We start from the raw sequence: 24,232 nt of genomic DNA on the forward strand, positions 1-24,232 counted from the left end.
TGCATTTAGTGTCACAAAACACATATATTGTAGAAAAATACTTCTAATACTTGTCTGTTTGAAGGCAATTTGGCTCCTAAAATTTGGTGTGAAACATGTCCAATCAATGCAATTTCTCGTTGTTGCTCATCACTTTTGCGTGTTTTAACCGATGAAAGTCTGGAATCCAACGATTTTGTCATTTTTATCTTAAATATTAGACGATTATTTGTAACACTCGAAAGGAACACTTGAAATTAGCATGTAAACAAATAAGTTTGGCAAAAACACATTGTAATTCATATCATAATGGTTTCAATGCATGAGGAGGGTCGTATGTGTAATGTATATTTCGGTTGTCTTATATGTCTTTTAGCAATCAATATTAACCACTTCTTTTCTCATAGATATGTATATATGTAGTTAGAAGTGGCAATCAATTACTAAAAGACCCAAAGACAAAACTTTAACCAACTTTTGGGTTCCTAGACGTTTCAAATTTTTCATGCTTTCTTTAGGTAAAATAGAAACTTTTTCAGCCCGGCGCTCATCGATACTACCATCTTTAAAAATTTCCTAGCTTATTGCGGCCACTCTAATGTATACAGCAGCAAAGGGGGGATCGGAAGGGCGGTTGAACGGTGGTAGGGTAGCAGACGGATTAGTACGGCGGTATGGAAGCAGCGGCGGGATCAGCACGGCGGCTGAACGGCGGTAGGATAACGGACGGCCACGTTGCAGCAGCGGCAGGTTTGGGAGCAGCGGCGGGATCAGCACGGCGGTAGGATAGCGGGCGGCCAACGGTCGGCGTAACACCGGCGGGATCTGCACGGCGGCTGAACGGCGGTAGGATAGGGGACGGCCAATGGTCGGTATAGCAGCGGCGGAAGAATAGCGGACGGCCAACGGTCGTCGTGGCAACGGCAGGATGGAAGCAGCGGCGGCACCAGATGGGCGACGATGTGACAGCAGCAGCGGTGGGCTGCGGAGCGCGTACCAGGACGAAAGCGGGAAGTATGCTGGTAACGGATTTTACCTGTACAGCGGCTGGTTGTTCCGGTAGAGGTAGTCTTCGGCGGGATCGGTGACCTACGAGAAACTGCGAGAACTGATTAGTGCTGGACACCCCCGCCTCCGTACTTGCACGCTATATAGCAGGTGCTCAAGGGGGGCGGGACTGTACCAGCCGAAACACCGTGGATCGATCCGCGGGCGGAGGGGGACTGGACCTTGAAGGCACGCATCAGAGGGAAAGGGGTTATCTGATCATTAAGGCGTCGGTCCGCTCAGCACCTAAGTGGGCGCGGGGGACAAAGTAGCATGAAGGCATCCTCCCCGTCGTCCTTACCTATGTGAGGGGTGACCCGCGCCATGACAGCGCCCCTTCCACTCAGCCAGCCGAAGCTAGAGCTGAGGGAAAGGGGTTGTATCGTCATTAAGGCGTTGGGCCGCTCAACACCTAGGGTGCCTATGGCAAATTCACTCCTTTTATACAGCCTGCGTTGTAAAGCACTTAAGAAATGCACCGCTACTTTGGCATTTCTGTATATATTGCCATTTACTGCCACTCGTCATATGGTGGTTGCCTTATTGTTGTAGCCTGCCATCAGCTGTTGGTTGTTATTATACTATATAGGCATATTTTCAGGCGCAAGTAAGAAAAGAGGTACAGTGGGGGTTATATTATTGGAACGCTACGTTACATGCTATTCCAATTTCTTTCGCAGAAGTTTCTTCACTAAGTTCTGCTTTCTCTGCGATTATTGCTTAGATATCAAACAGAAAATAACCCTTGTGAATATGGGTTGTATGGCTTCGTATAATGGACCGTATTTAGAGACAATAGATTCGCCCGTTGGAGTGTACGAAAGAAAAGTCCTTTCGGCGATTTTTGATCCTCTCCGTGATGCCACCGCTATCGGCACCCTTGCAAGCAGACGAAGGGGAGACCTTCGCCAAGAGGACTTGATCTCCCTTGGTGTAACTTATGTTAAAAAATGGATTTCTGTCGTGACTTGTTGTACACCGATTAAATCGCCTAGACTGTTAAGCGTCGACCCTTCCCTTCCTGCCCCTTTCCCTCGAAGCCACGAACACAATGGCGCATAGTCATAGTTTATAGTTCTTAATTAAGTCGAAACTATTTTGACTATATGTGAGGACCAAATTTTGCCAACAAATTTGGCCCACACAATATTGTCATAGCAACACATAACATACGGCTGAGCGAAGCCAGCAACATACGACACTAGCACCGCAACATGAGGCTAACGAAACCAGCACCACGATCACATAATAAACATATTATGTCTACAGTAAGTTAAACACACGAACTCAACACGTAATAAACTAGGACATTCCAATTTCAACCGCAACATCAAACAACAATATACCTAAGCCATGCGACTACAACAACTACTGTAGCATTATACGTCATACCCACTGTAATGTAGCATTATGCTTCATACCCACTGTAACACACTTGCAATAATACGCATCATGAACTCCAAATATATTTTAGTAATAATCATGTTACAATATTTTCCTACATAAATTATTGAACTAACCCAGACGTTTAACTAACTTCAATGGAATGCCGAATATGAAACCCTTATCCGTTCACAGCCAATAAATTGCTTAGTACATACAAACCATTATGGGAACCAAATAAAAAGTACTCGCATCGATATGCCAACAGGCGTACAAACTTACATACTAACGTGTATGCATAGCCTTAACCAAAGTACTCACATCTGCCGACGTTGCTAAATAACATATACAAAACTACATGTATAGAGTCAAGCATACTACACTGCATGTATACAAAGACTGTATACAAACATACATGTACTCATACCCCATTTTCAATGTACATATTTTTAGTTATTAGTATTAAGATATTTATGAATGTATAGGTTAAGTAAATTACTATATAAGACAAAGAATTTATTGAATAAACAGAGATTTAATGTTTGCACATCAAAGTAGCAACTTGTCTTTTCATTTCCACACTTTCAACTTGTCTTCTAAAAATCCAAACTTTTCACTACAGCTGCTACCGACACACGACCGATCGTAACAACACGGCGAGCAAATCAAAATCATCAGCACATTTATCACGTTTATTGAAGTCTATAATAGCAACGACCGCAGCAAGAAAATATTTAGTCAGCACGGAGCCGTGGTAGCAAACGGATCTAAGCTGAAGATTGATAGCTCGTAAATAGGTTTTGACCAATGCGAGACATCATCATTCAGATTAGGCGCCAACTGGGCCAAACCAAGCTTTAGGTTGCGCACCGCCGTTCCGCCACCGCCAACCGTGAGCCGCCATATCAACGCGGGTAAATGCAGTGAAAGCGACGCCGACGCATTCAACCACGCCAGCAACAGAGCCATCGACGCCGACGCAACCAACCGTGCCAGCTACAGAGACGCCGACGCGATGAAGCCAACCGCGCCATCAAACGGTATAGCCCGGCACTGTGATTATTAGTCGGATCTACGAGCGGATGGTGATAGCCAGAAATAGGTTTTGACCAATGCCGGACATCACCAACCGACGAGGACGCAGACTGAGCCGTACGTGAGTGTTGTGATTTTTCCCCACTCATTATACGCTTAAGGCTGCGCTCCGCTTACCCATCACAGCCGACCGCGAGGCGACCCGTAATCGCTACCGAGCCACCATCGTTCAGCAAAATGCATAGCCCGGCGCTGTGGTTAGTAATCGGATCTACGAGCGGATGGTGATAGCCAGTAAATAGGTTTTGACCAATTCGGGACATCACCACCCGACGTAGACGCAGACTGAGCTGTAATTGAGTGTTGCGATCTTTACCCGCTCATATACGCTGAAGGCTGCGCTCCGCCGACCCACCACGGTCGACCGCGAGGCGACACCCGACAGCAACGGCTCTCTCTCCCCGCGTCAGCGCAACGTCAACGGCATTTAAACCAAGCGTCCTCAGTGACTAAACTCTGATCGCGACGCCAGCGTCAAAGCGTCATCAACGAGCGTCCTCAGTGACATTCAGCACGACAGCCAACGTAGCCACGAACGCCAGCGTAGGCACGCCACTAAGGCGTCCAATAACCACGCGCTAACGGGACCTAGTGGACCGTTAGCCAATACAAAAGCATAATACAAATAGAAAATACATAAATCAGAGTAACAATAACATAAGCAAGAACGCCATCAGGCACGTCAATGGGACTCAGGTGAACCGTTACCCACGCCGATACCGAATACCAAATAAAGTAAATAATCAGTGTTGACATATTGACGACGCCGTCGTCATTTTGACGATTTTCAACTAGAATGACGCTTGGACGATTTTGTTATGGAAAATGACGATTTAAGCCTGCCTTCTATGTAAGATTTATTTTAAATATTTAAACGCCAAGAAATAAATCCAATAATGTTGATTTTAGAGGGACACTACAGTAATAAATATTGAAGTGATCAACTTAGCTCGTGAAAACGGCGGAGTGGTGATGATATATTTGCCTCCGCATTCCACTCATAAAATGTAATCGCTAGACAGAGCATTCATGAGCCCACTCAAGACTTATTACAGTAACGAATTAAAGCGTTTTATGAGAGAAAATTTACTAAATTCCAAAGCGTATTAAAAGGTTCAGACTGGTCACGTTGCAGTTAACGGTTTCAGATGTACTGGTATATACCCATTCGATCGCAATATTTTTACTGATGCCGACTATATTGCTGCAAACTCTGAAATTTCCGAGCAAAATAATACTTCAAAAAAAATACTTCACCGACATCTAATACAAATCGAGTGACTTCTCCAGAACCTGTGCTATCAACCAGTAAAGGAGTCGTTTCACCATGGAACCTTCAAAAAATCAGCAGTGAAAGCTAGAAAAGCTGAATGTGAAGAATTAACCAATGACTCCGAAGTAAGCGTCGCCTACGCAGAATCGAACCAAGGGGACTTTGTTGAAAAGCCTCCAGACGGAGCAATTTGCTCCTTTTGCGAAAAGTTATGGAAGGACGAAAGAAATATATCAGAATGGAGTGCTTGTTTACAGTGCGATACGGTTTGGGCTCAAAACGTCTGCATTCCCAAAAAAATCTAATTTTTATTTGCGAGACTTGCACAGAAGCTATTTATCTTTTATTAGTAAAATTGGTAAATTTTAAAAGAAGTTATTTAATATTTTCTTTAGTAGATTAAAATTAGCCTACGTTTGCGTACCATATTACCCGCCAATTTTTGGGGAAGCGGCATTTCGAGCTCAACCGAATTTCGTCTTATAAATTGTAAACTGTTGGTGGTATACAACTTTTGATAAAGTACGTTATAGATGATATTTCACAAAACAAAATGTGGCGAAAAAGATGTGAATTGGACTTTTGGTTAGGCCAAAATTACCCAAAAACTAAACGCTATACCACAAATGCCGCAATTCCTCTATTTTGAAGACATTTCTATAGTTCCTCCAGAAGTTTTTGGGAAAATATCAAAAGAGCTAACTCTACATACGCTTTTTTAAATTTATGTGCATTCGTTGCAGATCTAATGTGCTTGCCACACTCTTCAGCGAATGTAGAACGAACTTTTTCTAAAATAAATTTAAACAAAACAAAAATCCGAAACCGTCTGGAATCTGATACATTAAAAAGAATATTGCTAGCCCAATATTATTAAAAATTGAATAACTTTTCCTGTTATAATATTAAACCGCAAATAAATATGCTAAAAAATTAACGCGAAAATGTATAACTAAGAAACTAAAATGATATAGGAGGTTCAATTCGAGCTCAAAAAAAAAAAAATATTGTTAAAATGACTGAAAACAAGTACCTTTTGTATGTAATACAAAACTTATCTTTTAAGACGTTTTTGTTATTTATAAAATAAAACGAAATGAATTGAAAACGATTTTATATGTTGTATGTGGCAACAAAAAATAACAATTAAAGACAATTTTCAGAAAAGCGCTTTTAAAGTTAATATTGTTGAATTAAATCCGGCGATCTCAATTTGGTTTCCGGCGAATACAATCGTACGTCCCCTGGTAATAACCCAAATTCGTCCTAACTCAACTTTGGTTGTTATTGGTTGCTGCCATAGATATGACGATTTTTGACGATTTTTGGGCGGCGTCTGACGACTTGGAAAAAAATATATGGCAACGCTGTAAAGAATTGAAATTAAATGAAGTTTTAGGTTAAGTTTGTTATAAATAATTGAGTTCAATAAAGTGATTTTTTACGACTTGGAAAAGGGCCCCAAAGTATAAATTTATTGTACGGAACCCTGGATATGGCGAGTATACCCCAGCAATTATTCAAGAAGCACCGGAGCACAGGGAAAGCTTCGTTACATATGAATATGCGACAATGAATGTTAGTCTCATACAAAGTTGCAATAAATATATTATCTGCCCATTTTGATCAATAATATTAAAGTGGACTTACTTCTACTGTAAGATGATCAAAACTTCGAACGCCAAAACAATCGAACGAATCCAGGAAAACAATCGCTTCTTCATTTCTTAAAAGATAAATTTAATACGTTTTTGTTTCAAAAAATAAATAAATGCAAGGTGCGACAACCTCCGAAAAGATTTTAGGCCGAGCTTCTCTTCCAATTTGCCTTTTAAATTTTTCATACAAATTGGCGGGACGGGGACCTACATGATTTATGCCGACTCCGAAAGGCAGATGAATTTTCACTGAGAAGCTTTTCATGGCAGAAATACACTCGGCGTGTTTGCTAAATCATTGCCAATAGGCGACCCCGCTTAGCAAATTGTTTTTCCTAATTGAAATAACTTTTTTCTAAATTTTCGATGTTGTTTTGACCGGGAGTTGAACCCACGATCTTCGGTGTGGTAGACGGAGCGCGCGTGACGAAACTTAGTTGCTTTATTAAATTTTTTCTATGAAAATCTTACATATAATAAAAGTATGTAAAGCCGTTTTCACCTCCCCCAGTTAACGCTGACTGACTGATTGTGATAAAGGTCCTTACTGTTTAAACATAGAACACTATCATATATAACCGTTCGTCTCCATTGACTCACTGCTCCTGCATGCCGGTGATGCCTACCGATCATTCAAGATCATTTTATTTGGTGAGGAACAAATGGTTCCTAGTATGTTTAAACTTAGGCATGTAATTTTAAGATTCCTTAGTTTTTTTAATTCTTTCGTATACCACGGAAGTTTGTACAGCCTCTTTCGTGTCAGTATTTTTACCCAATCTATGGTCGAATAAAATAGATTTGAACGTTAAGAAACTACCAGATTTATCAAGTCTATATCAGATGAAAAACCAATAAAACTGGGAAAATTATATGAATTACAAGTGAAAGTTTATCTGCTTTCAGAAGTATCCCGTGCATGACAATAAAAACTAAAATTAATAGCCAAAGATATATGATGTCTATCCTTGGGAGTGATTGGCTTTGTACATTCTCTGATATTGTCACTAATAAATATGAGGACCAGTAGTATATTTAGTGTTTTAACCCTTTTGTTGATTTACATTGAATTAAGGCTAAGTTATACCATAGACAAACGGATATTTTAAAGATGTTTTAACACGAATTAATGCAAATAAAATTTTTTTCCCAACAGACGATGGTATAAAAAGAAGAAAAATTGTTTAAGTACTTCCGTTATATAAATGGACCAAAAGAAACAAAAAATATCTCTTCAAATAAGACAAATCTTAAATGTGGAGTGCACATTGTCGAGCTTAGGTAAAGAATATATCGAAAGTCTATTTATTGCACTCCACCTTTATATTTTTGTTCCCCATACAAATGTGGTTATGTTAAAATTTGAATATCAAAGTTCAACAAGATTATGTCTTTCTTGATAAAAACATTTTTCGTTTCTTCTGGTCCATTTATGTAAAAGGACTACTTCAAATGTTTTTATCTGTTTTCTATTTTCTATTCTTGTTGCATTGTCAAAGTGACAAACTATGTGTAATGTTTTCAATGAGCTTTTACTTAAAAATCGATCGCAAGATTCCACAAGTTGGACTTTCTAATAACTTTAAATATCTCGTTCGCTGTCCCATCTAGAAAACTCCTTTATCCTAAATATTACAACCTAATAAAGCCCGAAGTTTCGTTCTAAATTAAGGTCTCTAAGCTAAATTTCCAAGTTCGGACGATTTTTTGAATTTTCGCGACTCCTGGATCACCTAGGGAAATTTGTTTACCCTCATGTTGCATGGTCAACGGATCCTAAAGTATGTTCTTAGTATCAAGAATCTAACATTACGTGAAATTTCTCGAATAGCGGTTGCAAGATTCCACATTTTATAAATGGACTCCCTAAATATCTGTATGTACATATCTAGATCTGTATCCTCTAGAAAACTCTCTTATCTCAAATATTATAATGTTTTAAAGCCCGAAGCTTTTTTCAAAGTTTTAGGTCACTGAGTTATCGGGAAATTCCTTAAAACTCGAAAGCAAAATTTCTAAGCTCGGACATTTTTTAGAATCTTAACGATCCTTGGACCACCTAGTAAACTTTTTCTCCTCATGATTATTTGTCATCGGGTTAAAATGTGTGTTCCAAGTTTCAAGACTCTAGCTGTCCCGGAAGTTATTCAATATGCCTTAACGTGAGTCAATGGAAGCCTCATTTGCACGATCAATAGCCCAAATTTCAGCTCCATGTTTCCTACCCATACACTTCAATGCACGATCGTTGGTACTAAATTTGTAATCGGGTGTACAAAAGGTCTTACCTTGGAAGGGTACGGAGTTTATCAATGGTCCTTTCCATTTTAAGGATAATGTTATCCGGTTGCTAGGCAACTCCACCTTGAATTCCATTACTATTCTGTGCCAAGAACAAATATTTTGCTATAGCATGTTTTAATGCCAAGTGCTATCAGATACATGCTACAATTCCAGCATTTTTAATACAAGTACTAAGGGATGGGAACAACCTTTTCTGAGCATAAATCTGCATCACAATTAAGGGAATGTGATTACGACCTTGCCAACACAGCATGATTGAAATGTTCGTTCCGCTTATGAATAACTACTTCGACGTCATCTATAAAAGATACATCTTCATAATCACAGGGACTGAACACATTTACCCTAGATCAGATGCCATCGGTCAGCAAAGCCTAACGCAGTTTCAAACATTTAAAAAAAAGAGTGACCACAACCCACTCTTACAAGTATCAATTGTTATCTGTTTATCTTCATTTACTCAGCAGACTATACTCCAGAGTCACAACTTGGGATGTGGTAAAGCTGAATATATCGGTGATCAGAGAAGGAGTGCCCGTTGGGAACTCTTCAACGCGATATCCGATCTACCAGTTCTCTACTAACCAGGGTGAGGTCCAGGACCTCCTCCCTTACTGCTGTAACAAAAGTCGGGCATTATCCCTCTTACATAAACATAGTGCCTTATCTATAATAAAAGTAAATAAAGACTCACCTCTCACAAGCACGCCAACACCTCTCCGCTTTGCTTCAGCTGTGATTTGATCCAGTATGGCAGGTGGTGGTCCCGCTACTTCCGCGTGGGGCATATACACTGAGACCACCCACAAGTATTGATACATCGCTCGAGGCATGGGAGGATCCAGAGCGCCCTTGGGGAGGTCTAACTACGCGAAAAAACTCCGATTTTTTCGGCAGCCTCATTCAACTCAGCCGCCGCCGTGGTGTGGTGGTAGCGTAGATCATTGGTTCACGCCACGGGCAAAGCAACATTAAAATTTAAGAAACAAGTTTTTTTCAATTAGAATAACGTTTTTGTAAGTGGAGTCGCCCCTCGGCATAAAAGTGGCAAGCACTCCGAGTGTATTTCTCCATGAAATGTTCTGGCTTGCAGATGTCGTTCGGTGTCGGCATAAAACATGTAGGTGCCGTTCCACCAATTTGTAGGAAACATTAAAAGGAGCACGGCGCAAATTGGAAGAGAAGCTCGACATAAAACCTCTTCGGAGGTTATCGCGCCTTACATTTATTTAGTAATATGTTTCAATTTGTTCGGTGGTAGCGTCTAGCGATTTTTTCTATAGTCGATTAAAGTCAGCCGAAAAAATTTGGCATTGCTTATCCATTCATTGGTCCATCCCAGAAATCATTCAAATGTTCTTTTGCTATTACTACCATTTAAACAAATATAACTCTTCCCTCTGATTTAATATTACAACAACAATATTTCTATTGAAATTATAAAAAATCGGTAGCCGTAATATACCATTATCACTTCATTATATAGGTACATGATGGAAAAAATCTTAAAGGCCGATCGAATGATGCTAAGGCTTCGGCATGTTTATATATTGCTTGCCGGCAGGAAGGTGTACCGCGTACTTTCAAAGAAATTTGCGCTGTCAGTAAAATAAGTAAAAAAGAAATTGGACGCTGTTTTAAACTGACACTTAAAGCTCTTGAAACAAGTGTGGATTTGATTACTACAGCAGATTTCATGTCCAGGTTCTGCGCAAATCTGGGTAATTTTATTCATTATATTTTTTTTTACATATAAAGGGTATTCGTGCAAAACGTTGTAAACGCTTGTTACTAAAAACCCTAACTTCTTAAGACTACCGTTAATATTAATCTCTTCCAGTGCTCATATATAAACTCGGCGAATATTATATTTTTAAAGGTTTATTTTTTGCTTTCCTGAAAAATTATGATCGTCGCTCACAACGTTATTCCCGATATTCTTTTATAAGTATATTAGAGTAGTTAAAAAAATATTCTTTTGGAAATTCATATTCGTTGGCGCGTAACATTGTTCCTTTTGATATAAAATCAGACGCATCTTTTATTTGAGAAAAGTTTTTTTTTTGGTCGCGCTACTCTTATTTTATATGTAATAGTAGGGGAGCCGACTGCAAAAAACATGTTGCATGTTGTATTCAAATGGGACCAGTATAACACATTTACTGGTATCTGGGACAACCTGAAACCGTGGACTTGCCAGATCCTAGCTTGGCAGGATCGTGGTAATTCGTCGATGAAAAGTAAATTTTCGGCAAAAATATGTTGCATAGTGTATTCAAATAAAATGTTCAAATTATGAGAGTTCGCAACGCCCCGACCCCAAAAGTACCAACTTGCCACCTCCTATCCTCGAAGAAACCCTTGGCAAATCGGTTCAAAGAAGGAGCAATTGCACCAAAATATTTTGCATAGTGTATTCAAATGAAATATTCAAATTATAAAAGCTGGCAACGCCCCGACCCTAAAAGTAACGACTTGGCACCTCCTATCCTGGAAGAAACCCTTGGCATGTCGGTTCAAAGGACACGGTATGCTTGAACTATGTTTTATTCCGAAATCATACTATCTCGGTTTTTTTGCAGATTCCTTCCTTGTGAGTCAATTCGTTGGTCTAGTCGAGCACATAAAATCTGCATACTTAGGGTTTCTAATATATCCTCAAATTTTGGAGTTAGGGATCAAAACCCCTTTTTCATAGGTTGATGCATATAATATTCTACATACGCAACAACAGTATACAAACTGTTAATTTGTAAAATGTCATATATATGTCTTGTACATAATTAGCATCGATGAAATGTGTAGCTTATTCTTTGCACTGAATCCGCCCCATTACGCTAGGCTGATTGAAAAATAGAAATTTCAACTCTTATTCAAGAATTCAAACATGGAGCGTTTGGTGTAAAGCGCACAAAAAATTAATTAGCGGCATCACCGGTGGACCTTACCCTTCAACATACCATCGATGCTAATAAAGCAAACACTTGAACAGGTATAACCCACTTCAGAAATTCGATTTCTGCCAGGCAACGATGGGCTCTTAGTCACAGTATGAGAACTAAGGTATTATCTCACGTATTCCAACAGGCCGTACTTACAAACAGTGATGATATGTGACCTGGAATCATGAAACGGGAATCATGAAATTGAATCATGAATTGTGCGAAAACAAGTTTTCGAGAAAAACGCATTTAAAGGTTTTGTTTAGCTTGACTCTCTGTAGCAGCCGGCCGTTGTGAGCGAATTTTGTAAGTAAGTAACTTCCCGATAAGCTACAATCTTGAAACTTGGAATATAGTTCAGAACCCGATGACAATGCAATAATAAGAAAAAAACTCCGATAGGTGGCGCATGGATCGAAATATTAAAAAAAAAAAAAGTATATGTGGTCCGATTTGCCTTTAAATGCGATTTGTGAAAAAACTAAGAAAGATAGAAAACTGCGGTTTGTTCAATTGGAAAGAGGATTAAATTTCTTATAAGAATTACTTAAAAAGTGAAGAACGGTATTTTCACAAAGAGGTCGTTTCATGATTCCAGGTTACATATTCATATGCATTGCAAAAGAGTCGAATCTAAAAAGACCGAAATAATATCGAAAGCATAATTTAGGTTGTGAAAAAGTCAATAAATCCATTTCCTTCAAATAATCACAAGGACTTTCTCTTCAATATATCCACTGGTAGAGCAGCTTCGTCTGAAGTTGCAGACTTCTTTCTAAACGTCGTGTCACTGGGGAAAAAAACAGAAGGTAACTTTTATGGAAAATGTTTCTACGGCACCTGGTAGTTTTGAAAAATCGAATAAGCGGAATATAATTTCGAATTTTTCCTCTCAATGTGCAAAAAAGAAAATTAGCAGTAAAGATGGGGAACGGCTTTGCTTAAGATGGAAAGAGATGTTTTGGAAGGCTTTTGAGTATAGCTGCGAAAAAAAGTAGATATTGAATTTCAACTAGCTCTGGTACCTCCAGCGGGTCTACCACGTTATCCCCAAAATCAAAATCCCCAAAACAAAATCCCCAAATCAAAATCCCCAAAATCAAAATCCCCAAACTTATAATCCCCAACACAAAATCCCCATTTTATGTGTGAAATAAATTCAAATTAGGTTTAAAATCGCCGCGACCAAAAAGGGCTAATAATCCATACCAACTTTCTGCATAGGCGGCCTTCGGCCTCGCTTATAAAAAATAACCCTGGGCTACGCCATGCCAAGTCCGGGTGTGTGGTATAACCGTGGCTACCGCCACGATGATGTCCTTCTGCGTAGTACACGCTTCTGTCAGCTTGTTCGAATTAGAGCGACTAGCAGTCCTATATATGTATTGCCAAAACATGAATATATAGTTATACATACATAAATATGAATGAAAGAGGAAAGAGATATTGCTATTTTTTGCACGGTCATGATGCTTATCATAGCACTGGGATTTTGCGTTTGGGTATTTTTTTCTCTTTGGGGATTTTTTGTTTGGGTATTTTTTTGGGGGGATTTCGTGGCACTCCCACCTCCAGCATTATTTCAGAATTCGGGAGAAATGAATCGTACCGAAAAATCAGCGTTGGCAAAACTTTTGACATCTCGCGCCAACCCAGTGTGTCCCCCTTCTGTTAATGTGGATGTAATCGACGGTTTCTCTTTTATATATCATATTGGAGCCTCACTCCCACAAACATGCGGAAAGTTGGCCGAATCCATCTTGCAAAGAGTATGTAGCACTTCGTCAACAGAAATTCATCGGGAGTGCCACGAAATCCCCAAACACAAAATCCCCAAAGAAAAAAATACCCAAACACATAATCCCCAAATTCAAAATCCCCAAAATCAAAATCCCCAAACACAAAATCCCAGTGCTATGATAAACATCATGACCGTGTAAAAAATAGCCACATCTCTTTCCTTTTTCATTCATATTTATGTATGTATAACTATATATTCACGTTTTGGCAATACATATTTTTATTTATCCATATATAGGACTGTTAGTCGCTCTAATTCGAACAAGCTAACAGAAGCGTGTACTACGCAGAGGGTCTACCACGTTATCCCCAAAATCAAAATCCCCAAAGAAAAATTCCCCAAATCAAAATCCATAAAATCACAATCCCCAAACACAAAATCACCAACCGACAATCCCCGAACTCATAACCCCCAAAATCAAAATCCAAAAGATCAAAATCCCCAACACCAAATCCCTATTTTATGTGTGAAATAAATTCAAATTAGGTTTAAAATCGCCGCGACCAAAAAAGGCTAATAATCCATACCAACTATCTGCATAGGCGGCCTTCGGCCGCGCTTATAAAAAAGAACCCTGGGCTACACCATCCAAGTCCGGACGTGTGTCATGACCGTGGCTACCGCCACGGTGATGTCCTTCTGCGTAGTACACCCATTTATTTTAGTATAGGTGAGGCTTGCAATTTAATATGATTGAATTATTGCGATTAATAGTTCCACATATGCATAGGTAAAAATATATATAGTCATAAAATTAAAATATGGTTATACATACATAAATACGAATTTTAGCTCAGATCGAACAATGTTTTTGCTATTTTTTACACGGTAATATAGTTTATTCAAACCATGGAAATTTTGTTTGGGGATTTGATTTTGGGGATTTTTTCTTTGGGGATTTTGATTTTGGGGATTTTTACTTTGGGATTTTGATTTTGGGGATTACTTATTTGGGGATTCTTTTTTCCTTGGGGATTTTGTGGCACTCCCTACGCAGAAGGACATCACCGTGGCGGTAGCCACGGTTATCCACACACCCGGACTTGGCATGGCGTATACAAGGGTTATTTTTTATAAGCTCGGCCGAAGGCCCACTATGCAGAAAGTTGGTATGGATTATTAGCCTTTTTTGGTCGCGGCGATTTTAAACCTAATTTTAATTTATTTCACACATAAAATGGGGATTTTGTGTTGGGGATTATGAGTTCGGGGATTTTGATTTTGGGGATAACGTGGTAGACCCAAATTCATCTAGTCTTCGATATATACTTTCATCCATGTATCAAAAATCTTCAAAGGCAGACTGGTAAAGAATTTGACGTTCCATTCACTATACGTGGTCCGCTTCAAACACGTCCAAATGGCTTTGTAGGTAGCTTGAAAATTTTTCGTTTAAGATGGAAGTTCTACAAGAATTCACTTGTAATATGTATAATGTGAAATGCTGCGCCAGTGTCAACAATGCAAGGTTATAAATTTTCCAAAGGATGTACGGAACAACAAAAAATAATTAAAAATGTATTAAGAAAATTAAAGGCTTTGACTCAAGTACTATTCCACCATACTGGAAATCCCTTAAGCAAAAATTATTAAGGACAGCTTACGTCAGTTCTATGTGGCTAAACGCGACTGAATCAACTTGTGTTAAGTTTCCTGCGGATGAATGTGGTTGGTTTAATGATCACGGAATTTTTAAATCACGCTGGATCGACGGTGAATCGGTACCTCTTGATATTGGTGAGGTGTTGAGATTTTCTATAAACAGTTCGGAAGAAAATGTGGAGACTGAATACTACGATGAAATGGTGTTGGCCGGAGATGAACCTGATATAGAATAAGTACTTTTTGCACAGTTAAAATAAGATAAGGTAAATATATTCACTTTGAGGTAAATGAAACTGAAAAATATTTAGAAAAAAACGTGCATTATGGTGCTCCTTATTTCGGAAATGTGATCTTTATTGGCATTGCATATAACAATACAACAAAGGCGCAGACTAATGTAAACATATTTTCTTTAATTTATGAATACAGCCATGTTGGTTATTTCATCATGATTGAAATAATAAATAATCTCTAAACCGTATGCAAATATAATACTTAGTATTAAATCTATTTGAAATAGTGGAAAGAACTGTGAACTTAAAACCTGCAAATTTTTTTTCCTGTCACGTATATGAGAAAATAAGATTACCCTTCATGCAAAATTTCAGATCGGTAAAAGATGTAATATATCGTGCACCACCTTTGAACCGACTTGCCAAGGGTTTCTTCCAGGATAGGAGGTGACAAGTCCGTTGCCAGCTCTCATAATTTGAACATTTTATTTGAATACACTATACAACATATTTTCGCCGAAAATTGACTTTTCATCGATGAATTACCACGATCCTGCCAAGCTAGGATCTGGCAAGTCTACGGGTTGAGGTTGCCCCAAATACCAGTAAATGAGTTATACTGGTCCCATTTGAATACAACATGCAACATGTTTTTTGCAGTGGGCTCCTGGACTATAAAGGAATGTTGAGTTACTTAGAATGGACACAGTGTGAAATCAGTTATATTAAAACAACGTTAGTACTGAGCGCAGTTTGCATTTTTTCGTGTTCAAGCTCGTTACTTTCCAAAAAAAATTGATTTAGCTACTTTAATGTATATGCCTATATAGTTTAACAAAACATTTACTTTAGACCTTCCAAACATGGTTCAACGGGCAGCTACATACATAGCAAAAAAAGCCGTCGAAATGGACATTGTTCCGGGAAGATCACCAATTTCAGTTGCTGCTGCTGCTATTTACATGGCTTCCCAGGTATGTTCCTATTATCCTGAAATCCAGCAATCGCCTTCTCCTAGATGCTAAAATATGCCAAAGTGCTAAATCAAACAAACTTCAAGAATTTTTGGAGATTTCACTAAGTTGCAATTCTGAAACTCAAGAAGCCTAGCTGAAATTCAAGTGGAGCAGTAAGAGCTGTCAAAATTGGGTTTGTCGGCAATGTCTCAAATACCACATTGTGCTAGTTATTGCTGGATTTGGCAGGTTGTGTTCCTTAATTTTACATCGCACATTATCTTGATTTATAAAATTTAAAATATGCAAAATACAAGTGGGTTCGAGTTCGAGTTCAAGGCCAGAACAATAATTTGTATGATAATTATCAGAGCTGCTCAACCCCTATACACTTGCAGACATAGATAAAAATTTACACTACACAAAAAAAATTATATCACACTCTTACACTTATAATTAAAATTCATTTGAAAATGCCTGAGTTTCTTATGAAAGTGCAAAGAGAAAGCACTTCCATATGGAAGCTCACGCACTTGGCTATGATAAACAAATTTACACCGATAAATTGACAACTTAAAATTATGCAAAAATTTTTAGCACTGAAAAAAATGTGTATTCAAAATTGATTGATTAAGAAAATTAAATTTACTCCATCCATTTACGGGTTTGACCTCAGAATTTGAGATAAGACTTGGAAATTTAAATACGCCTTTATTTTGACATTATATTAATGGTATTAAAAGTCATGATAAATCACATGTGTGCGTCTTGAGTCGTTCGAGACTCGGGATCGAAAAATCGCGCTTCCTTTGTCTTGATCGAGTTTTACGCTCTGTGCGAAGTTGAACATCACGAAATTCTCCAAGTCCAGCCTGAAGTATTTTTTCGTGTTCTCAATCATTTCCGAGTTAAGGCTCGAACAGTTGCCGACACTTAGCAGCAACCTATTTATATTAGATAATAATGAAGCGAACTCTTTGAAATATAGTATTTGGACTAACATTGCGTTCGACAGCAACATCTATTCAAAAATGTATAAAGTGCGCGTGGCTCCACCCTTATTGGACTCAGTTTTACCCACAATTCCGAAGCTATAACTCTGGTAATAATTGACGTATCGGAATGCAATATTTATTAATGACAATAAAAAATGAAATAATTATCAACCGGTGATGAATGAAGTTGTTGTGCCGGATAAAAGGTGGCTTATTATCTATGTCTCGATTATGTTAATATACGTATAACCTGATATTTTAAATTTTATATAAAGTATGTTCTGACATACACCATACACCATAGCTAGAGGTCTATATTATTTTTTGGGAATTAAGTTTAATTGCTCTTGAGTATTGTGATAGTATAGAGATTTACGAAATGTTTTAAGCAATCAACACATTGAAACTTTTAACCTTTAGCAACATTTATTTAGCTTGCTCCGCGTACCACACCGGAGATCCTGGGTTCACGGGCAAAGCAACATCAAAATTTTAGAAACAGGTTTTCTCAATTATAAGAAATTTTTTTAAGCTGATTTTTTGCCGCTGATTTAGCAAGAACTCCGTGTGTATTTGTGCCATGAAAAGCTTCTCAGTAAAAATTCATCTGCCTTGCAAATGCCGTTCAGAGTCGGCATAAAATATGTAGGTCCAGTACCGCCAATTTGTAGGGAAAATTTGAAAGGAGCACGACATATTGGAAGAGAAGCTCGGCCTAAAATCTCTTCGAAGATTATCGCGCCTTACATCTATTTTTTGATCGAAAAATAATTTTAGTTTTTATTATTATTATTTTTTAATTGGAATAGTAGATAGAAAATTTTTAAGGCCTGTCAGAGCTGCGCAGACAGATCCATTTCGAAGATTGCTAAGCCTTCATCATTAGTACGCACTATATTTTATCAGCGTTACGCCATTTGTTTCAAATCACTGATAATGTTGGATTTTTATTTACTTTTAATTACAATGTGAAATTTACATGTGCTCTTGCTTTATTAACATTTATTTTTGTTTTATCGGCCTCTTGATAAAGGATTCCAGGTTCAAATTCGAACTCAATGCCAGAACCATAACTTGTATGATAATTATTGTTCCTTTAATTTTTCTGTAGTTGAAATTCTTTTCTATAACAGCTAGACGTGGTGATGGTCGGATACGATTGTAAACAGTCCGATCATCGCAGGAGTGCGGGTTCAAATCCCACTCCCGGGAGAAAAGGCTTTGAAGAGATTTACAAGGTAAAATCAAAACAGTTGCCGCCTGGTCTGTCCTGATGTCAATTTCTTTAATTTTTTCCCAAACAATAAAAATGTAGAATGCTTTTGGCCGTAAATATAAACTATTTTAAATTTTAATAAAACTTAATAAATTGTATAGGGAGTGGGCCATACTTCTACAGGTGGACGCCATTTCGGGATATCGCCATAAAGGTGGACCAGGGGTGACTCTAGAATGTGTTTGTACGATATGCATATCAAATGAAAGGTATTAATGAGGGGTTTAAAAGTGAGTGGGCCGTAGTTCTATAGGTGGATGCCTTTTCGAGGCATCGCCATTAAGGTGGACCAGGGGTGACTCTAGAATGTGTTTTTAAGATATGGGTATCAAATGAAAGGTGTTAATGAGTATTTTAAAACGGAGTGGGCCTTAGTTCTATAGGTGGACGCCTTTTTGAGATATCGCCATAAAGGTGGACCAGGGGTGACTCTAGAATGTGTTTGTACGATATGGGTATCAAATGAAAGGTGTTAATGAGTATTTTAAAAGGGAGTGATCCTTAGTTCCATAGGTGGACGCCTTTTCGAGATAACGCCATAAAGGTGGACCAGGGGTGACTCTAGAATGTGTTTGTACGATATGCATATCAAATGAAAGGTATTAATGAGGGGTTTAAAAGTGAGTGGGCCGTAGTTCTATAGGTGGATGCCTTTTCGAGGCATCGCCATTAAGGTGGACCAGGGGTGACTCTAGAATGTGTTTTTAAGATATGGGTATCAAATGAAAGGTGTTAATGAGTATTTTAAAACGGAGTGGGCCTTAGTTCTATAGGTGGACGCCTTTTTGAGATATCGCCATAAAGGTGGACCTGGGGTGACTCTAGAATGTGTTTGTACGATATGGGTATCAAATGAAAGGTGTTAATGAGTATTTTAAAAAGGAGTGATCCTTGGTTCCATAGGTGGACGCCTTTTCGAGATAACGCCATAAAGGTGGACCAGGGGTGACTATAGAATCTCCTTGTAAGATATGGGTATCAAATGAAAGGTGTTAATGAGTAATTTAAAAAGGAGTGGGCCTTAGTTCTATAGGTGGACGCCTTTTTGAGATATCGCCATAAAGGTGGACCAGGGGTGACTCTAGAATGTGTTTGTACGATATGGGTATCAAATGAAAGGTGTTAATGAGTATTTTAAAAGGGAGTGATCCTTAGTTCCATAGGTGGACGCCTTTTCGAGATAACGCCATAAAGGTGGACCAGGGGTGACTCTAGAATCTCCTTGTAAGATATGGGTATCAAATGAAAGGTGTTAATTAGTATTTTAAAAGGGAGTGGGTTTTAGCTCTATAGGTGGACGCCTTTTCGAGATATCGCCATAAAGGTGGACCAGGGGTGACTCTAGAATGCGTTTGTACAATATGGGTATCAAATGAAAGCTGTTAATGAGTATTTTAAAAGGGAGTGGGCCTTAGTTCTACAGGTGGACGCCTTTTCGAGATATCGCCATAAAGGTGGACCAGGGGTGACTCTAGAATGCGTTTGTACAATATGGGTATCAAATGAAAGGTGTTAAAGAGTATTTTAAAAGGAGTGGGCCTTAGTTCTATAGGTGGACGCCTTTTCGAGATATCGCCATAAAGGTGGACCAGGGGTGGCTCTAGAATGTGTTTGTACAATATGGGTATCAAACGAAAGGTGTTAATGAGTATTTTAAAAGAGAACGGGCCTTAGTTCTATGGGTGGACGCCTTTTCGAGATATCGCCATAAAGGTGGACCAGGGGTCACTCTAGAATGCGTTTGTACAATATGGGTATCAAATGAAAGCTGTTAATGAGTATTTTAAAAGGGAGTGGGCCTTAGTTCTATAGGTGGACACCTTTTCGAGATATCGCCATAAAGGTGGACCAGGGGTGACTCTAGAATTTGTTTGTACGATATGGGTATCAAATGAAAGGTGTTAATAAGAATTTTAAAAGGGAGTGGGCCTTAGTTCTATAGGTGGATGCCTTTTCGGAATATCGTTATAAAGGTGGACCAGGGGTGACTCTAGAATGCGTTTGTACAATATGGGTATCAAATGAAAGCTGTTAATGAGTATTTTAAAAGGGAGTGGGCCTTAGTTCTATAGGTGGACGCCTTTTCGAGATATCGCCATAAAGGTGGACCAAGGATGACCCTAGAATTTGTTTGTACGATATGGGTATCAAATGAAAGGTGTTAATAAGTATTTTAAAAGGGAGTGGGCTTTAGTTCTATAGGTGGACGCCTTTTCGAGATATCGCCATAAATGTGGACCAGGACCGCTCTCTTTTAAAATACTCATTAACACCTTTCGTTTGATACCCATATTGTACAAACACATTCTAGAGCCACCCCTGGTCCACCTTTATGGCGATATCTCGAAAAGGCGTCCACCTATAGAACTAAGCCCCACGCCCTTTTAAAATACTCATTAACACCTTTCATTTGATACCCATATCGTACAAACATATTCTAGAGTCACCCCTGGTACACCTTTATGGCGATATCTCGAAAAGGCGACCACCTATAGAACGAAGGCCCACTCCCTTTTAAAAATACTCATTAACACCTTTCATTTGATACACATATTGTACAAACGCATTCTAGAGTCACCCCTGGTCCACATTTATGGCGATATCTCGAAAAGGCGTCCACCTATAGAACTAAGGCCCACTCCCTTTTAAAATACTCATTAACTGCTTTCACTTGATACCCATATTGTACAAACGCATTCTAGAATCACCCCTGGTCCACCTTTATGGCGATATGCGAAAAGGCGTCCACCCATAGAACTAAGGCCCGCTCTCTTTTAAAATACTCATTAACACCTTTCGTTTGATACCCATATTGTAGAAACGCATTCTAGAGTCACCCCTGGTCCACCTTTATGGCGATATCTCGAAAAGGCGTCCACCTATAGAACTAAGGCCCACTCCCTTTTAAAATACTCACTAACACCTTTAATTTGATACCCATATCGTAGAAACAAATTCTAGAGTCAGCCCTGGTCCACCTTTATGGCGATATCCCTAAATGGCGTCCACCTATAGAACCATGGCCCTCTTAAAATACTCTTTGATACCATCCATTTGATACACATGTCATACAAACACATTTCAGGGTTACCCTAGATTAATTTTCCTACCCGAACTTAGCCTTCCTTACTTGTTTATACTCAGTTGAGCAGAGCACTCATCTCAGATCGCTAATTAAAATGAACAATATCGGACTATAACCACGCCCACTTTTTCGATATCGAAAATTTCGAAAAACCGAAAAAGTGCGATAATTCATTACCAAAGACAGATAAAGCGATGAAACTTGGTAGGTGAGTTGAACTTATGACGCAGAATAGAAAATTAGTAAAATTTTGGACAACGGGCGTGGCACCGCCCACTTTTAAAAGAAGGTAATTTAAAACTTTTGCAAGCTGTAATTTGGCAGTTGTTGAAGATATCATGATGGAATTTGGCAGGAACGTTACTCCTATTACTATATTTATATGTTAGCAAAATCGGAGAAGGACAAAACCCACTTAAAAAAAAAAGTTTTTTAAGTAAAATTTTAACAAAAAATTTAATATCTTTACAGTATATAAGTAAATTATGTCAACATTCAACTCCAGTAATGATATGGTGCAACACAATACAAACATAAACAAAAATTTCAAAATGGGCGTGGCTCCGCGCTTTTTCATTTAATTTGTCTAGGATACTTTTAATGCCATAAGTCGAACAAAAATTTACAACTCCTTTTGAAATTTGGTAGGGGCAAGATTTTATGACGTTAACTGTTTTCTGTGAAAATGGGCGAAACCGGTTGAAGCCACGCCCAGTTTTTATACACAGTCGTCCGTCTCTCCTTCCGCATGGCCGTTAACACGATAACTTGAGCAAAAATCGACATATCTTTATTGAACTTAGTTCACGTATTTATCTGAACTCACTTTATCTTGGTATAAAAAATGAAGAAATCCGACTATGACCACGCCCGCTTTCTCACTATCGAAAATTACGAAAAATTAAAAAAATGCCATAATTCTATACCAAATACGAAAAAAAGGGATGAAACATGGTAATTGGATTGGTTTATTGACGCGAAATATAACTTTAGAAAAAACTTTGTAAAATGGTTGTGACACCTACCATATTAAGTAGAAGAAAATGAAAAAGTTCTGCAGGGCGAAATAAAAAACCCTTGAAAACTTGGCAGGTATTACATATATAAATAAATTAGCGGTATCCAACAGATGATGTTCTGGGTCACCCTGTTCCACATTTTGGTCGATATCTGGAAAACGCCTTCACATATACATCTACCACCACTCCCTTTTAAAACTCTCATTAATACCTTTAATTTGATACCAATATCGTACAAACACATTCTAGAGTCACCCCTGGTCCACCTTTATGGCGATATCTCGAAAAGGCGTCCACCTATAGAACTAAGCCCCACGCCCTTTTAAAATACTCATTAACACATTTCATTTGATACCCATATCGTACAAACATATTCTAGAGTCACCCCTGGTCCACCTTTTTGGCGATATCTCGAAAAGGCGACTACCTATAGAACGAAGGCCCACTCCCTTTTAAAAATACTCATTAACACCTTTCATTTGATACCCATATCGTACAAACAAAGTCTAGAGTCACCCCTGGTCCACCTTTATTGCGATACCTCGAAAAGGCGTCCACCTATAGAACTAAGGCCCACTCCGTTTTACAATACTCATTAACACCTTTCATTTGATACCCATATTGTACAAACGCATTCTCGAGTCACCCCTGGTCCACCTTTATGGCGATATCTCGAAAAGGCGACCACCTATAGAACTAAGGCCCACTCCCTTTTAAAATACTCATTAACTGCTTTCACTTGATACCCATATTGTACAAACGCATTCTAAAATCACCCCTGGTCCACCTTTATGGCGATATGCGAAAAGGCGTCCACCCATAGAACTAAGGCCCGCTCTCTTTTAAAATACTCATTAACACCTTTCGTTTGATACCCATATTGTACAAACGCATTCTAGAGTCACCCCTGGTCCACCTTTATGCCGATATCTCGAAAAGGCGTCCACCTATAGAACTAAGGCCCACTCCCTTTAAAATACTCATTAACACCTTTCATGTGATACCCATATCGTACAAACACATTCTAGGTCCACCTTTATGGCGATATCTCGAAAAGGCGTCCACCTATAGAGCTAAAACCCACTCCCTTTTAAAATACTCATTAACAACTTTCATTTGATACCCATATCTTACAAGGAGATTCTAGAGTCACCCCTGGTCCACCTTTATGGCGTTATCTCGAAAAGGCGTCCACCTATGGAACTAAGGATCACTCCCTTTTAAAATACTCATTAACACCTTTCATTTGATACCCATATTGTACAAACGCATTCTAGAGTCACCCCTGGTCCACCTTTATGGCGATATCTCGAAAAGGCGTCCACCTCTAGAACTAAGGCCCACTCCCTTTTAAAATACTCATTAACACCTTTCATTTGATACCCATATTGTACAAACGCATTCTCGAGTCACCCCTGGTCCACCTTTATGGCGATATCTCGAAAAGGCGACCACCTATACAAATACCACCACTCCCTTTTAAAACCCTCATTAATACCTTTAATTTGATACCCATATCGTACAAAAAAATTCTAGGGTCACCCCTGGTCCACCTTTATGGCGATATCTCGAAACGGCGTC

At 38.8% G+C, this 24,232-nt stretch overlaps 1 protein-coding gene across 1 annotated transcript in view; it reads left to right on the plus strand.

Moving 5' to 3' along the window:
* The window catches only part of TfIIB (transcription factor IIB), a 668,905-nt gene that overhangs the window by 417,436 nt on the left and 227,237 nt on the right, over positions 1-24,232 (plus strand). The window contains exons 3-4 of the mRNA XM_067766288.1: positions 10,226-10,460; positions 16,173-16,294. Of these exons, the coding sequence (XP_067622389.1) occupies positions 10,226-10,460; positions 16,173-16,294 (357 nt within the window). The remainder of the gene's footprint in view (positions 1-10,225; positions 10,461-16,172; positions 16,295-24,232) is intronic.

The sequence above is a fragment of the Eurosta solidaginis genome, chromosome 2 (genome assembly GCF_040869045.1).
Source record: "Eurosta solidaginis isolate ZX-2024a chromosome 2, ASM4086904v1, whole genome shotgun sequence".
NCBI lineage: Eukaryota > Metazoa > Arthropoda > Insecta > Diptera > Tephritidae > Eurosta > Eurosta solidaginis.